Below are 16,036 nucleotides of genomic sequence, written 5' to 3' on the forward strand. Positions count from 1 at the left end.
GTCGGCCGCAGGCCGTCCAGAGGCAAGTCGGGCCATCGAGGGGGACACGGTTTTGTGTCAGAAATCAGGTATGACTAGGGGCGCCTGGGTGGCGCAGTCGGTTGAGCGTCCGACTTCAGCCAGGTCACGATCTCGCGGTCCGTGAGTTCGAGCCCCGCGTCGGGCTCTGGGCTGATGGCTCAGAGCCTGGAGCCTGTTTCCGATTCTGTGTCTCCCTCTCTCTCTGCCCCTCCCCCGTTCATGCTCTGTCTCTCTCTGTCCCCCCAAAAATAAATAAACGTTGAAAAAAAAATTAAAAAAAAAAAAAAAAAAAAAGAAACAGATTTTTTTTTTTTTCTGTAGGTTGAGAAGTTATCTGTAAATGAAAGGTTAATTTCAGTACTTATTGGCTTAGTCCCCACAGAGCAAAAGGTTACAGCCTCAACGTTTGGATTTATGTCTCCAAATGACAACGTTTGTGTCGAAGGAAAGCAACTCTGTAATTTCTAAGTACCTGAGTGCTCCTTTTATTTTTAACAGCAGTAAGTAGAAATCGCCTCTCTCGTTCGAACCGATGACTGTGAAACGCCTCGTTCAGGGAAATAAATACAGAAACACCGTAGGAACCACAAGGACAACCCACGGGGAAAGGAGAGCATGAACAGGGTAGGAACCCACAGGGGTAAAATCAAAACTCACTTGCTTAAGCGGAAGTTATTCTTAGCTTCCTGTGTAGACACTTTTAAAAAACGACCCAAGTGTAGTCGACACACAGTGTTTTATACTCGTTTCAGGTATACAACATAATGGTTCGACAACTATGTGAAATGCTCACGATAGTAAGTGTGGTCGCCATCTGATACCATTCAACGTTATTACGGTATCACGGACTATATTCCCTTTTCATCTGCAGAGACACTTTAAAAAAATTTTTTACACATTTAGTTTTGAGAGAGAGAGAGACAGAGAGACAGAGAGTGAGTGGGGGAGGGGCAGAGAGAGAGGGAGACACAGATTCCGAAGCAGGCTCCAGGCTCCGAGCTGTCAGCACAGAGCCCCACGCGGGGCTCGAACTCAAGAACCGTGAGATCATGACCTGAGCTGAAGTCGGACGCTCAACGGACTGAGCCAGTCAGGGGTCCCGTCTGTGTAGACACTTTTAATTCTGACTTCAAAGTTCCTCTCCTCTCTCCTCCCAATAAACTCAGCCACCATCTTACATGATGGTCATTTATTTTTCTGTAACACCCATACAAACATCACTTAAAAATTCATCAGTGCAAAGTAGCTGTTTCACAATAAAATTATTTACTTGTAAATATACAACGACTTCAAGGTATTTGATATTTGTTCTTTGCTTCCGTGGCTTGGGAAGGCGGTAGCATTAGAGGCATCATCAGGGGATGATGAATTTGTTCAGTGCCCACATCAGAAACCGTCCAGTATTACAGCTCAGACAGGTCTATCAGCCCCTCATCTTGAATGAGTCATCTCTGTGGAAACGACTTCCAAGACAGCATGGTGCTAGAAGTTTCACTGCTCACCATCATTGGTGGAGAATTTATCTGATCATAAGGGAATATTAAGCGATGGATTCTTGCATGATTTTGACTGGCATGCTAACTAACAGTAAAGGGGTCTGTGTCACTATGGCTAGAGAGGGCATGAACAGAAAACAGATACACATGTGTCATTTTTTTTAAGTTTATTCATTTATTTTGAGAGAGAGGAAGAGCACGCACAAGTTGGGGAGAGGCAGAGAGAGAGAGAGAGAGAGAGAGAATCTCAACACTGTCAGCACAGAGCCCAATGTGATGCTCAAACTCACAAACATGGTCTGAAGTGCATAATTTTAAATTTCCAAGTTGGTGAAAAACTTTTTCCGAGAGCACTACATAAACTCTGAAGTACTAAATAATTAAAGGGTAGCTACAAATGTCAAACTGCCAAGCATTCTATGCAGATAATACCATAACCCCTAACGCCTTTACAGGACAGATTTACTAGACACGGAGAGGAGTAAGGTGAAATATCGTTAGATTTGGACACCTGTATGTAAGACGAAAAATGTGATAAGACACCTTAATTTGGAAAAATAATTTTGTGCTTCACCAATTTCCACGAGCAGCACTATAACATGTGACTTTATCAAAATGGCCACCAGGACTGTGATTCAAGGATTAAGACAGTGGGAGATCGTGGTACCAGGGTAGTTTTAAGGGCTCCCATCTCAGCAGTGCTGCTGTTATCATATAATCCGTAAACGAGTGGCCAAAATGAAGTTGTAATTGTTATCACCATAATGGCCAGCCCTACCATCAGAGAGCAATCACTTGATCTGGATTCCTGGCTTAATAAGAGGAAACTTATAAAGGAAAAAGTCTACTAGCCATTTGGTAGAACCATTTAAAATCGCCAAGAGTCTGCCATTTTTCACCTACAAAAATGTTGATTTTCCGTGGTTCACCAAATACAACCGTCTTTGAAAGTTATTCCCGGTGCGATTACGATGGAGTTTACAGAACGAGCTACACAGCAAGGTGTGTTCTTTGGGCATATGGTACCGAACAACTTATTTGAGAAGAAAATGTCTAATCATACGTAATGTTCTAATAATTACCTATGTAATTAACAAGAATCGGGCAGGCATACTTTCATTATGATTCTGCCATTAGTAAACTGGATCATTTCGGCTTCTTTAGACCTCAGTTTCTTCACCTTGAAGTATGGGAACCAGATGATCATTTACATCCATTCCAGTTTTGATCAGATAATTAAATGCAAGATGGCTTATTGATAGCAATCACTGTATTTAATCAGGATAGTAAAACATTTGGGTCATTGCTAATTTAGTAGTGTGAGCTAACGGAGCAATTAAGGTGACACCCACTGGCTTTTTTTGTCTTTTGATAGCGTAGCCCTACCTATCTCTGTTCTTCTCCACCCCCCCATACAAAAATTTTTATTACTGCCACGTCCCTTAAGAAAGTACTGGTGAACAATGAATTCATACCACCAGACTTGGTTTCTATTATATAGTCTGTCTTTATAAATATAAGAACACCGATTTACACATTAAAATTTGACGATGCAGGTTTTTAGGGGTTTTGTGGGTTTTTTTGGTTTTTTTCTGGCTTTTCTTTTTTCCCAAACAAAATGACTAGTAAATTGCACACAGTCGGTGTCCACACCAGCTCAGAATTAGAAAAAAAAAAATCCTGCACTAACAATTGTCCTGGTATCATTTCATCCTTGCCAGTTTCTAGACTTTTCAGAGAGGTACAGCATGCTCTGCAACATTCAGCGTTGGCTTGGCACCTGGCATTTTGTTAGGAGCTGAGGGAAACACAAAATGAACAGGACGCAGGAGTATCCTCGGGAAGTGATAGCCTCGCTGGGAGAGCACGCACGCGCTAACTGAACAGTTATGCAGGACGCCATACGGGTCAGCGTCCAAAGCACGTCACCATCATTAAACAGCAGACGATCAGAAGAGAACAAGATCACGAAGGGCTGAAGCATTCAGGGGAGAAATTCGACAGACAGATAATCGACAAGAGCAAACAACCCACGTATGTACCAGATGCCCCAGGAAGCACTTTGCAAAGAAGGGCTCCTTTGAACCCCATAACAAGCCACCGGAAGAGGCACTGATGTTTGTCTCCATTTTGCGGACGCAGACACTGAGGTTTCACGCTATCATCTAACTCATCCGGGACCGCAGAGCTAGTAAAGGCCAAACTCCGATCGAACCCTAGGAGCCTGATGCAGGCATAAAGGAGACTGGATTTGAGCTAGATCCTCAGACAGGGAGGCCTCGGGGAAGAAGAGGCACACGGCAGGCCAGAAGGAGAGTCAGTGGGCCCAGAACAGGAACGAAGGGACCTCACCTCCAGCCCAGACAAGAAGAAACCAAGTCTGCTGTGCTGGGTCAAGTTGGGCCCCAAGGGGACCACACAGTTTGTACCTGAGCATTTTCTTACTGATCTCCGCACAAACTAAGAGTCTCAAGACTGAAAACGCTCAGGCACTCTCTAAAATGCAGAGGCTTTTAGTCGCAATTTGTCTTTGTGTTCTTTGATCGGAACTGTTTGGAACTGCTGTAATAACTGTCCTGTTGTAAGTCAAGATATTAAGAAATAAAAATAACACGACAGCCGTTCTCTTGGACACTCTCTGAGTCCAAGTTACATTACACGCGTCTGTCCCTTGCAAGGGATGTCGTATGTTACATTTTTCATAACGGTAAAGCTAGTTTATGGCTTTTGTATCTCAAGGCTTCATCATAAAATACTTAAGCAACTGGCACTAATAATAAATAAAAAACAAACAAAAGACAACCGAGTTGTTAAAAACACACTTGAACGCTTTCTGAATGGTGTTCCGCAGCTGTTTGTAAATAAAACTTGCAAAATACAAAACATCGGAAACATCTATAACGTGCGTTCCTCTGCTTCATTTACATCTTCAGGAATCACAGTATCGCACTTTCTCCGGGAAAAAGACAAAGCCAATTTTGAGGCCATTATAATCTCTTCCAGTGCACAGTCTAAATGGGCTCTTACCTCACAGTTGCTGAGATCCAGGGAGACCCCCTTCAAGTTATGATTGGAAGCAAGGCCCAACAACAGTGCTCTGAGGGGAGAAAACATGAAAACACACGTTAGACGTGAGTTAGACACGGTTTGCACCAAAATATGTACACGTGCCGAATAAGGCCCAGAGAAGGAGGGACACATTTCTGAGTTACAGGCCAAGCGCCAAGCACCGAGCACCATCTCAGTTTTGAAAAGGCTTGGGGCGCCTGGGTGGCGCAGTCGGTTAAGCATCCGACTTCAGCCAGGTCACGATCTCGCGGTCCGTGAGTTCGAGCCCCGCGTCAGGCTCTGGGCTGATGGCTCAGAGCCTGGAGCCTGTTTCTGACTCTGTGTCTCCCTCTCTCTCTGCCCCTCCCCCGTTCATGCTCTGTCTCTCTCTGTCCCAAAAATAAATAAAATAAAAAAAAAAAAAAGAAAAGGCCGACTGTTGGGGTGTCTGGGTGGCTCAGTCAGTTGAGCGTCTGGCTTCAGCTCAGGTCATGATCTCGCAGTCTGTGAGTTCGAGCCCCGTGTCGGGCTCCGTGCTGACAGCTCAGAGCCTGGAGCCTGTTTCAGATTCTGTGTCTCCCTCTCTCTGACCCTCCCCCACTCATGCTCTGTTTCTCTCTGTCTCAGAAATAAACATTAAAAAAATTAAAAAAAAAAAAAAAAAAAAAGGCCGACTGCACGTCTGCCTCCCAAGCCCAGGGAAGAAACGATGCTGTAACGTTCTTCCTTGGGACGCGGTGCGGGCCCGTTACGAATACGAGTCCGGCAGGCCCACCATCGCTATGCACGTACACCCACGGTACACTTAATTGCACGCTGAAGTTAAACTGTGTTCATCACAGATCAATTCCCACCTGCATCTGCTTGAGAACACCTTTAATATTGTTTAGAAAATTATTAGGCAATTGTTAGTAGAGTAGGAAAGCATCTGCTGATTTGTCCCTAAGGGAGAGGTTATGAGGGAGTTAAGCTCCACGGTATCCAGGGTGGGAAATTACCGTCTGTAGAAAGGGGTTTTATTTTAAGCACCTACAGCAGGAGGTGAGAAGAGCACTGGACATGAGGCACAGGTCTGGGTAGGGCCCAGGATCCTGCCTGGCTGGCTGGCTATGACTAGCTGGTCTCGGGACAAACCACAGGGGCGCTGTGAAAAGGGATTTATCCGTCCGCACGCTCAGGAGGCCGGACGAATCACGCAGATCTCGTCTCTAAGAGAATGCACCAGCCCTACTCTCACAAGTCAGTCCTACAACATCGAACAGGCCTGATGCAAAAACTTCCCATGTGCACACACACCCATAAGTCGCGCTGAAGGGACACAAGGCCTCAACCTGGCCCTGGGGGACACACAGGTGAGCCCCAGAGGCCTCTCGCTCTCCAGCCAGGGAAACGGGCAGGTGTGCACATCACTGTAAGAGGCAGACAGGAGAAAGCGACAGGGGGTGGGACCAAGACATTTGCTCAGCAGGCATACCCACCTGTTTGTTCTCAATGTTCCCAGGAAAAGGACCTCCACGCGGTATGCTCCAAAAATACCCCGGGGCACGAGCCAGGTGGGAAGGCACCTCTTTCACCCCAGCCTCTGCAATCCCCTCTCTGGTGACCCTCTGGCCTCATCCACTGAGCAATGCTACCGCAGTGCACAGAACCCACCGGTTCAGCAGCTTCCGGTGAGAACAACCCATCAGGAAGGAGGCTGGAGGGGAGCACCTTTCTTCTCCTCTCCTGATGCCAGTTGACCAGCCCCTTGTTCTAAACACGGGCCGACGAGAGGGGCTGGGCAGATATCTGCACACATGTTCCTGGTCGATCATTAAATAGCCTCTCTTTCCCTAAAAAGTGCCTTCCCCTCTTTCCTTCTTGGGGGTGCTATTGAGCAGCCGAAGGCACTTCGGACCTAGAACCACATGGCCCGTCCAGAGGTCCCGCCTCTGTACTGACAGTGGGGTGGCTTTAAGGACATCACAGGCCCCTCCCTGTCCTCTCTTGTCTCAGGTGCTCATCAGCAAAATGGGAGCATCAGCCTATTACCAAAGAGGTCCCTTTGAGTTCTACTGTTTGCGAAGTTTCTAGAACCTAGCCACGTATTTGAACACTATGGTTTTACAATGCTTAGATGGAAGGGAGATTCTTCCTACTTTTCCCGTATGTAGATTAAGACCGAGGAACCAATGATGCGCTTTAAGATACTTAACTACAGTACAGAAGGCCCGTGATGAGGACGTAGCGGCTCCCGAGACTGGTAAATACAAACCAGCAACAGCAACTGCCCTCAGTTGAACAAAACCAAACTGAACAACGAACGGCAAAGCCCAGCACGCACTGGGGAAAACCCTACAGCGGGAAGTGTGATTACTTTTAACCCAGGGATGGAAAAACCGCCTTAACCGTTATCGTCTTCAATCCTCCATCGTTAGTGCAACACCGGCTAAGACAGGAATCTGTATTTAACCTCACCCGCCCTGGAGATGAGGTGCGAGTTATGAGTTCTCAGGGGCACACATAATGGGTTTATTAGAAGTCCACAGTCGGGGAGATGGGAGAAGGGCACGATGTGATGCGGGGTGAAGAAGGGCACAGACACACGGGGACCAGGGGGAAGAAAGCGGAAGCGCGAGCGGTAAATAGGAACTCGGGCCTCGCTCTGAGCGAGGAGCGTGCTTGGGGCGCACGTGAACCTCGCTATTCTGAAGATTTTAGCAAACGCGAGGAAGGGCGCCCCCACGTTCCTTATCGAAGGCCCCAAGTGCTTCACCGTGGCTGACCAGTCTGCAAGCGAGGGCACAACTAGGCCACAAGCAGTCCTATTCTGGGTGTCGCTTCTGAAGAACCCCCAAATGGTGGGACCCGCCTGCAGAATACTGTTCTGTCCCAACTGGGAGGGCTTCTCTCAGAAAACGGTGCGTCCCTGTAGCATAGCCTCTTAGGGCTGCTGACCCCCGGTCCTTCAACACACCAGGGTCTCCGTCCCCCGCTCCTGGCACAGTGGACCGAGGCGGGGACAGGAACGTACGGAGCCGGTGGCAACAGGGGGCTCTGCGATGCGCCTCCCAGAACCCCCTCTGCGGTCACTTCTCAGGGGTGGCCTTGACTGAAGACAAGTGCCTCACCCGGGGCCACGTCTCCTTCCAGACGTAGACTACCCCAAGGGCTGGTCAGCACGGGAACAGAAAGGCCCGGCCCGTGTCTCCTACGTGCTATGTTCCATCCCGAAGTCGGCTCCTCTGGAAACCCGACCTGCGACCGTGACTTTGGGCAAATTACTGGGCTTCCTGGGCCTCTGCTTCCTCAGCAGCAAACCAGGAATCGGGACACCGTCTCCCAAGTGCCATCGACACTGCAGGTGCCGGCCCACATTCAAGCAGCCGGTTCAGGGTCTAGTTCAGGGTCACGCTCTGCAAGCTCTCTGCCATCCCGCCCCCTCACAGGGAACCCCGAACACCTCGGCTCTATCTTTCCCAGTGTCAGCATCCCATTAAATGTATGTACAGAATTTTGCCTACAGAATCTTCAGCCACGAAGCCTTTTCCCTCGCACGGAAATTTTCAGTAGTAAAACACAGAGTGGACGAGGCTACCGACACGATTAAATGCTCACATAAATAACAACAGGTCACAAGATTTAACAATTACAAATTAACGTTGAAATATAATATTTAGAAGTCTCTATAACAAACGGTATAGGAAATCCATGGCTGTGGTGTGGAATATTCTATAAAATCAATTACACTAATCAACAAAGAGCTACTCTGTATTTCACAGGGATCAAGAACACGGAAAGAACGAGAACACTGTGCACCTGTCACCAAAACGGTTTTGAATAAGCGGTTCTCCAGTTGGTACACTGCGGGCAAGGATCACGACCGGATTCACTTTCTACCCAGTGCCCTCCTTGCATCTGGGACACTGTGAATGCTCCATAAATAGCAGTGGAATGAATATGTAAATGAGTGTGAGTAAAGTAGAATGGTTGCCCCTTTGGAATATTGATCGTGCTAGTTTTGTTAATATCCACACAAAGAGCCTCATCGTGAGACTTTTTTGGCTTACATTTATGGACCTCTAATATATTAATTCAATGTGGAAAAAAAAAAGGCCTGCCATACTGTCGGTTTTTTGTCTTTGCACTTGCCTAGATCTACTGTTCTTAGGGGCATCCCTTGTTTGAGTCTTAAGGTGCCACGTGAGATCCCGCAACCAGGACTCTCACGCCTCTCAAAAAGAAAAAGGAAAAGGGCACCTTACGACTTACATAAAGATTAATTTTCTAGTAAGATGAATAGCAGACATCAATCGTAACATCTCACACAAATGGCAAGGGAAGAATTAAATGCTCATTGACACGCCGGCTGGGGAAAGGAGAAATCTGTGCGTGCACCTGAGCATATGTGACAATGTAGGTACTCGTAACTACTTGAAAATATGTTCTTTAGGCTCAAAGAGAATTTGATTTCATAGCCCTTTTCCTTAATTGCTGGCAATGCAGAGCAGAGATTTCAAGGATGTCAAAGTAGCCTCGAACCCTATTTTGCCTCAAGAGTTTAACTTCACCACCAGGCCCCCCATGAGGGTATTACCCATAACCTAAGATGGCTGCTAAGTAAAAACATGAAACAGACAGCCTATACCGACCTGGGTAATTCAGGAACCACGGCACCTAAAACCTGACTCTGTTGCATACACACTGTGTAAAGAGGTTACTATGGCTAGTAGAGATATGTAGAATAAATATTAACTGAAACACATATATACACACATGAATATACATCAAACGGGCCCAACAGAGGTTAATATAAAGGCAGTGGTACCTGGGAACACAACTTCTAAGAAAGTCACTGACAACTGCCAAGGTCACAAACCAAAGGAAGATTTTTTTTTTTTCATAGAAGATGCAAATACTATCAACAGTGCACGAGGTAGGCAAAAAGAATGTAATTTCTTTTTGTGCCCCGAAGTGAAAAAGGGATTTTCATCTGCCTTGTCTGTCTTAGGATTTTGTGTCTTCTTCCCTTCCCTCAAGCACATTCATAATAACAAACAACTTGAAACGCTATGGGATGGGGGAAAAAGAGAGAGAGAGAGAGAGAGAGAGAGAGAGAGAGAGAGAGGAAAACCACGAGAGATGCTTAACTATAGGGAACACAGTGAGGGTTGGTGGAAGGAGGCGGGTGGGGGATGGGCTGGATGGGCACCTGTGATGAGCACTGGGTGTTGTACGTAAGGATGACTCACTGAATTCTACTCCTGAACCCAATACTGCATGGTATGCCCACTGACTAGGATTTAAATAAAAACCTGAAAAGGAAAAAAAAAAAACCCCAAAAGCCAAAAACCAAGAGCTGTGGAGAACATGAACTAAGCACTCACTTTAAGGGCTCAGGAGACAGTTTGGTGCCAGAAAGGTTCAGCTGCATCAGAGACAAGGAGCTACTAAAAAACTGCTTGAAGGAGGGGGGCACTTCTTTTCCTTTCCTGAAAGACAAAACGGGAGGGTCACAGGAGCAGGGATGCTTCCGGCCCGGTACCCCGCTTCCGGCTTGGCGAAATTCCCCGTTGGTTATTGGGACTCTGTGAAATAACCTGGGAATCCATTATATTTTCGGGAGAAAATCAAAGGTAAGAAGAAACAAAATGTCTCAAAGCCAAACAAAGCCAACCCCATCAAAGGAGTGATGTCAGAGAAGCGAAGACATTTCATAAAGTCCTTAAAGCTACCGCTATATTCTTTGTAGCCAATGGGCTCATTGTGTTTTACCCACAGATCTCCACTTGTACAAATTCCAACACATTCACTCGTTGTTCATACTTGCTTCCAAGTTCATTGTTGAGAAGTACCTTCTAAAAGAGTTTAGGGGCGCCTGGGTGGCGCAGTCGGTTAAACGTCCGACTTCAGCCAGGTCACGATCTCGCGGTCCGGGAGTTCGAGCCCCGTGTCGGGCTCTGGGCTGATGGCTCAGAGCCTGGAGCCTGTTTCCGATTCTGTGTCTCCCTCTCTCTCTGCCCCTCCCCCGTTCATGCTCTGTCTCTCTCTGTCCCAAAAATAAATAAACGTTGAAAATAAATAAATAAATAAATAAATAAATAAAAAGAGTTTATACTGTGGACGCCTGGGGGGCTCAGTCGGTTAAGCGTTTGACTTCGGCTCAGGTCATGACCTCACAGTTTGTGAGTTCGAGCCCCGCATCGGGCTCTGTGCTGACCACTCAGAACCTGGAGCCTGCTTCGGATTCTGTGCCTCTGTCTCTCTCTGCCCCTCCCCGGCTCACACTCTTCTCTTTCTCTCTCTCTCAAAAATAAATATTGAAAAAAATTTTTAAAGAGTTTGTACTCTATTTAAAGGGACAGTGCCCGTCCACATAAGAGCAGCAGTTATCAGACAGTTCTCACAGGCAGACTGGGGTCACCGAGAACATCAGACTACCGTGAGAAAAGACACAAAAACTTGCACTTTTAAGGCTCATACTCGTAGATGATGGTTTAAGGTCGCCTTCCTTCACGCACAACACGCATCCCTCATCCCTCCGTTTCCACCTCGCTACAACCTTCTCTGAGAGGAAGGCAGTCCTAGGTGACAGTGATGCAGGTACAAACCCATACCGGTGAGAAAAGACAGCTCTGGAGAGGTTGAGCACAGCTAAATATTGAAGGCAGCCTCGGAGAAGAGCTGTACAGACCTGAAAAAGAAAGAAGGCACTCTTAGTTCCAAGTATTTCTAGATCTAGGGGAATATTTTGTTAGAGAGAAAGCCCTCCGTATCCCGCCCAAATGGCTGTTCTGAGACCGCCAGAGCAATATCAAAAAATATTACCATGTCCAGGGAACATTCGGTATTGGATAAATCCAGGTGAGCAATGGCATTTGGCTGGGCCAAAAAATTGTACATGGACTTGAAATAAAAAAAAAAAAAAAAACCACATTAGGATCTGGAAACACACACACACAGTCAATATTTTAAAATGAAGTTGCCCAAATCCTCCCGTATTCATTCTCTACTCTTCCCAAGAGGATTAGCAGAATTTAATGTCATTCCATTGCCTTCCCTGAGAGCAGTATTGCCAAGAATATTTAAAATAAAATTATGTTTGGGGCGCCTGGGTGGCTCAGTCGGTTGGGCGGCCGACTTCAGCTCTGGTCCTGATCTCACAGCTCATGAGTTCGAGCCCCGTGTCGGGCTCTGTGCTGACAGCTCGGAGTCTGGGGCCTGCTTCCCATTCTGTGTCTCCCTCTCTCTCTCTGCCCCTCCCCTGCTCACGCTCTGTGTCTGTCTCTCTCTCAAAAGTAAATAAACACAAAAAAACCCCACTTTTTGGGGCGCCTGGGTGGCGCAGTCGGTTAAGCGTCCAACTTCAACCAGGTCACGATCTCGCGGTCCGTGAGTTCGAGCCCCGCATCGGGCTCTGGGCTGATGGCTCAGAGCCTGGAGCCTGTTTCCGATTCTGTGTCTCCCTCTCTCTCTGCCCCTCCCCCCGTTCATGCTCTGTCTCTCTCTGTCCCAAAAATAAATAAACGTTGAAAAAAAAAATTTAAAAAAAAACACTTTTTTAAAATAAAATTACGTTTGAGTTTAAAAAAAAAAAAGGCCAAAGGAACTCTTGGCCACCAACCCCCTTTTTGTCACACATGACTTAGTTTTCCTGATTAGCTCCATTTTCATCATTTTGGAGCGATGCTAATTAATTTTAACTGCTGAGATTAAAACATCACCTGTATAGCACTCGCCCTATCAAAATGCTAATCACTTTTGAAAGTGTTCAAAGATCCACCAACTTCAGTTTGCACCCTAAGATGGTCTCAGGCTGTACTCTCTTCTGTCCAACACCGTGATTTCTCTATCCTTAGTTACTTCCAAAATCTAACAAGAAAGGGTCTGACGGCACTATTCGCTTAGGTTTAATCTCACATAGAGCTAAGACACGTCACCATTCAAGGGGTCACGGTGCCTAAAGTCTCTCCTTATCCCTGTGCAAGACCATCAAACAAGATTAAGAGCCCTGTTCTTCTCTAATCGCCCCGTGTTGAGTAGAAACTTCCAGAGTCCACGATAACCAACCGAGTCCAAGCTCCCAACACCAGGCAAATAGCTAACGGTCCTGTGCCTCACTGGATGTCACCAGGTCCTTGCAAAAACAAACAAGCTTACGCTGAGATGCCCTCGTCCTTGGCAAAGACTCACAGTGCAGCAGCTTGGCTATATGATGCCTGAGAAAACTCCTCTCTACCAAGGAACTCAGAAAAGCAAATGATTAGCCTGTAAGTACTTTCACTAGACACACACACACACACACACACAGCAGACTGCATTATGAGAAGTTCTGATTCAGAAAAATGATTTGCTCTCGCTTCCCTAAAGATCTCTGCCTCTCTCAGGCTCTGCCTGTGGTTTTACTCCCGGCCACCAGCTGGGGGAGCTCTAATCACCCTCCGTTGGTGACAAGACCCTACTTGGCCAACACTCGTCCAAAGAGGCAGGTCCTGCTAGGCTGCTGGCCCTGAAGGCACGGGGCTGGGTGAGCCCCTCCCTGCACCTGCTGCAGGGATCCCAGAATATCAGCCTGTCTAGGGCTGAGGCCCACTCACCCAGGCTTCATCATTCTACTTCTTCCCCAGAGGCAAGCTGGGACAAGACCCACTCCTGGCCAGAGAAAAAGTCCTGAGCTACTTTGCTCTCTTGAGTGACTACTAATGCCCCTATGTTAGCAGAGTCTTATCATTTAATCTTCAGACTCTCTTTTATTGCTCTCTCTAGTCCTCTACTTTGTCACTGTAATGTGTTAGTGGTTTCACACTGGACTCCTTGTTTCATCTTGGGAAGGAGCACGTTTACGGATCATCGCTGAAGGTGACAACTAAAATGGGGCAACGCATGGAAAAAGCCGTGGCCCCTCAGGGGAGGCGACTGGGTGGCTCAGCTGGTTAAGCGTCTGGCTTCAGCTCTGGTCGTGACCTCACGGTTCATGAGTTCAAGCCCCCGCGCTGGGCTCGCTGCTGTCAGCCCAGAGCCTGCCTCGGACCCTCTGTCCCCGTCTCTTTCTGTCCCTCCCCGGCTCACGCTCTCAAAAATAAACAAACGTTAAAAAAAAAAAAAAGGTCACGGCATCCCAGGAAACAGAATCGCTTAAAATGATTTCGAGTATCAGGCAGAGGGGAAAAAAGTCTTACAAAAGGGACAGTGGCAATCTTCCTTGCCTTACAGGGAAAGCCACACATGAGAGACGTAAGAAGGCACGCTCCAACTTCCTTCAAGAGTGGCCCCAATTTATTGCCGACTCTCCACTCACCCTACTATGTTTGTGGAATAGAGGAGAGGGCTTTACGTCCATATCCTCCTCCAACTAACTATTAAAAAACTCACCTGTCTCAACAGTATTATCTAATGACAAAATCATTCAGTTTACATTTCCCATCTCTCTTATCAACTTTCATAGGCGCAATAATGGTTCAAATGAAGAGAAAAGAGGTCCGTCAGAAAAAGTATATCCAAAAAGAATTTGTAGTTCAGCAACATTAAGTGAAGGGGGTAAATATACCTATGTGTTCGACTACACTTAATTAAGGAAGGCTCTGGAATTTTTCTCTAAAGCAGCTCGTAAGCTCATAACTAAATGATCTGAAAGTGTTATAAGGGGAGATGAGGAAAGCCATGTTTGGAAATTATCCCAGGCTTGTGGAATACAGCGTCTTTGAACCTGCCCGTGGGGAAGGAAAACCTACCGAGAGGTCATCTCCGCGGAGGACGTTCCCTGAGAGGTCGAGATGGGTAAGGGTGGTGGCGGTCAACGGGTTGGCACTGAGGAACTGAGAAAGGCTATTCACCCCTGCAACATGGAGAAGATCCAGGCTCAATATCCATTCCAGGGAACACAATGAGGTTTGGGAGTTTCTATACATGACCCAGCAGCCGCATCAAATGGCAGGACTGAGGTTACCCACAAGTACCGTCCCCCAAAATAAACATAAATAAGATCCATTCGTTACCCTCAAAAACTTCCAAAGCCAAAAGGTAGGAGTATCTTCTTCTGACGTCCCCTCAGAAAGAACAGGTTATTCACAGACACAGCCCTCTCACCGAGTAGGGGAAAGAGACAGAATTGGCTTCGTTCAGCTCTTCTTCTGATGTGGACGGGAAGGATTTGACTTTGAAGTCTTAATACGATGCACACAAGTCTGACTGGTCATTTCTATCTTTCTCTTAATTCTGCTAGGTGTTCCTGACTTAGCGCACAGGATTTAAGCGAGGTGGGTACATATTTCGGCACTTCAGCCTATTTAAAGTACTTAGAAGCTGGGAGGGAGGAGCCAAGATGACAGAACAGCATGGAAGTTTTTTGTGTGTCTCATATCCATGAAATACAGCCAGACTAACACTAAATCATCCTACACTCCTAGAAAACTGACTGGAGGATCAACACAACAGTCGGCACAACCTGAACCACAGAATTCAGCAGGTACGTGGCACGGAGAAGTGACCTTGGGGAGAGAGAAGGCGCAGGAAGGGAGGTGCTTTTGTGAGTGGAGAGAGGATGGAGACTGGGAGAGGGAGAATACGGGAAAAGCCCCCCTCCCCAAAAGCCACTGGAGAGAGAGTGGAAAATTGGAAACAGCTGCAGGGACTAAACTAAAGTACTTAGAAGCTAACACTGGATGTAGATCACTGGTCTACCTAATATATCGTATACGTGCTCAGGGCAAAATTCAGAGGGAAATGAATTTTTACAAAGAGCGAAAAAAAAATGATCGGTATACAATGTAGGAAAGAAGCGGAAAGAAAAATGGATAATTAACACTCCATACACTGTTTACACATGAAACGTAAATGGCTCAAGTCAAAGTCAACTGAGCTGAACCGAACGGGTATTACCAACCTCCAAAAACAAAGAATAAATACACAAGGAGGGCAAGAATGTTCCGTGAGGACACAGCCACGTTCTTTTCTGTGTGGGTAACAGTCATGGCCTGTTGGCCTTGCAGTAGGCAGCTCTTCATCAGGCCGCTTCTCTCCAAGAGGGAAGAGAGGCTCTAGGAGGTTCCCACTGCATACAAAATGGGGGCCCAGACAGTCTGGTGGCTCACTGGGCTTCAAAGAGGTCAACACACACATCAGCACTGATGCTCGTTCTCAAGGTAACGGGGACATGGGATATGGCAAAGCTCCCCACGTTTCTACAGTTCACGGTTCCAATCTATGTATTTTTGAAATATGGCTATTTCTAAATTGGATGCACATTTGTAATTCTTTTTCCAGTAACATTCTCCTTGAAAACCCCAGCCTGTCTTAACCACCCTACAGGGAGACAGGGAAGGGGGTGTTCGTCCACCTCGCACAGAGTCCTCCTCAGGAGAAAGGACGAGGGTGGGGTCTTCCAACGACAGCCAGAACTGGTCACAGCGGCAGGCTGCAGCCAGGCGCCCCAAGAAAGCAGCAGAGGGTTCCAAATACAGCCCCACCCCGGAGCAGTCCTCTGCTCTAACTTT

General features: G+C 46.9%; 1 protein-coding gene across 2 annotated transcripts in view; it reads right to left on the reverse strand.

The window, feature by feature from the left end:
* Window positions 1-16,036, reverse strand: part of CARMIL1 (capping protein regulator and myosin 1 linker 1) — a 310,903-nt gene that overhangs the window by 111,437 nt on the left and 183,430 nt on the right. For both annotated transcript variants that reach the window (XM_047858089.1, XM_047858088.1), the window contains exons 13-17: window positions 14,276-14,379; window positions 11,373-11,450; window positions 11,162-11,238; window positions 9,932-10,036; window positions 4,545-4,614 (exon numbers count right to left, since the gene is read on the reverse strand). In XM_047858089.1, coding sequence (XP_047714045.1) covers window positions 4,545-4,614; window positions 9,932-10,036; window positions 11,162-11,238; window positions 11,373-11,450; window positions 14,276-14,379 — 434 coding nt within the window. The remainder of the gene's footprint in view (window positions 1-4,544; window positions 4,615-9,931; window positions 10,037-11,161; window positions 11,239-11,372; window positions 11,451-14,275; window positions 14,380-16,036) is intronic.

This window comes from Prionailurus viverrinus, chromosome B2, assembly GCF_022837055.1.
Source record: "Prionailurus viverrinus isolate Anna chromosome B2, UM_Priviv_1.0, whole genome shotgun sequence".
In the NCBI taxonomy this organism is placed as follows: Eukaryota; Metazoa; Chordata; class Mammalia; order Carnivora; family Felidae; genus Prionailurus; species Prionailurus viverrinus.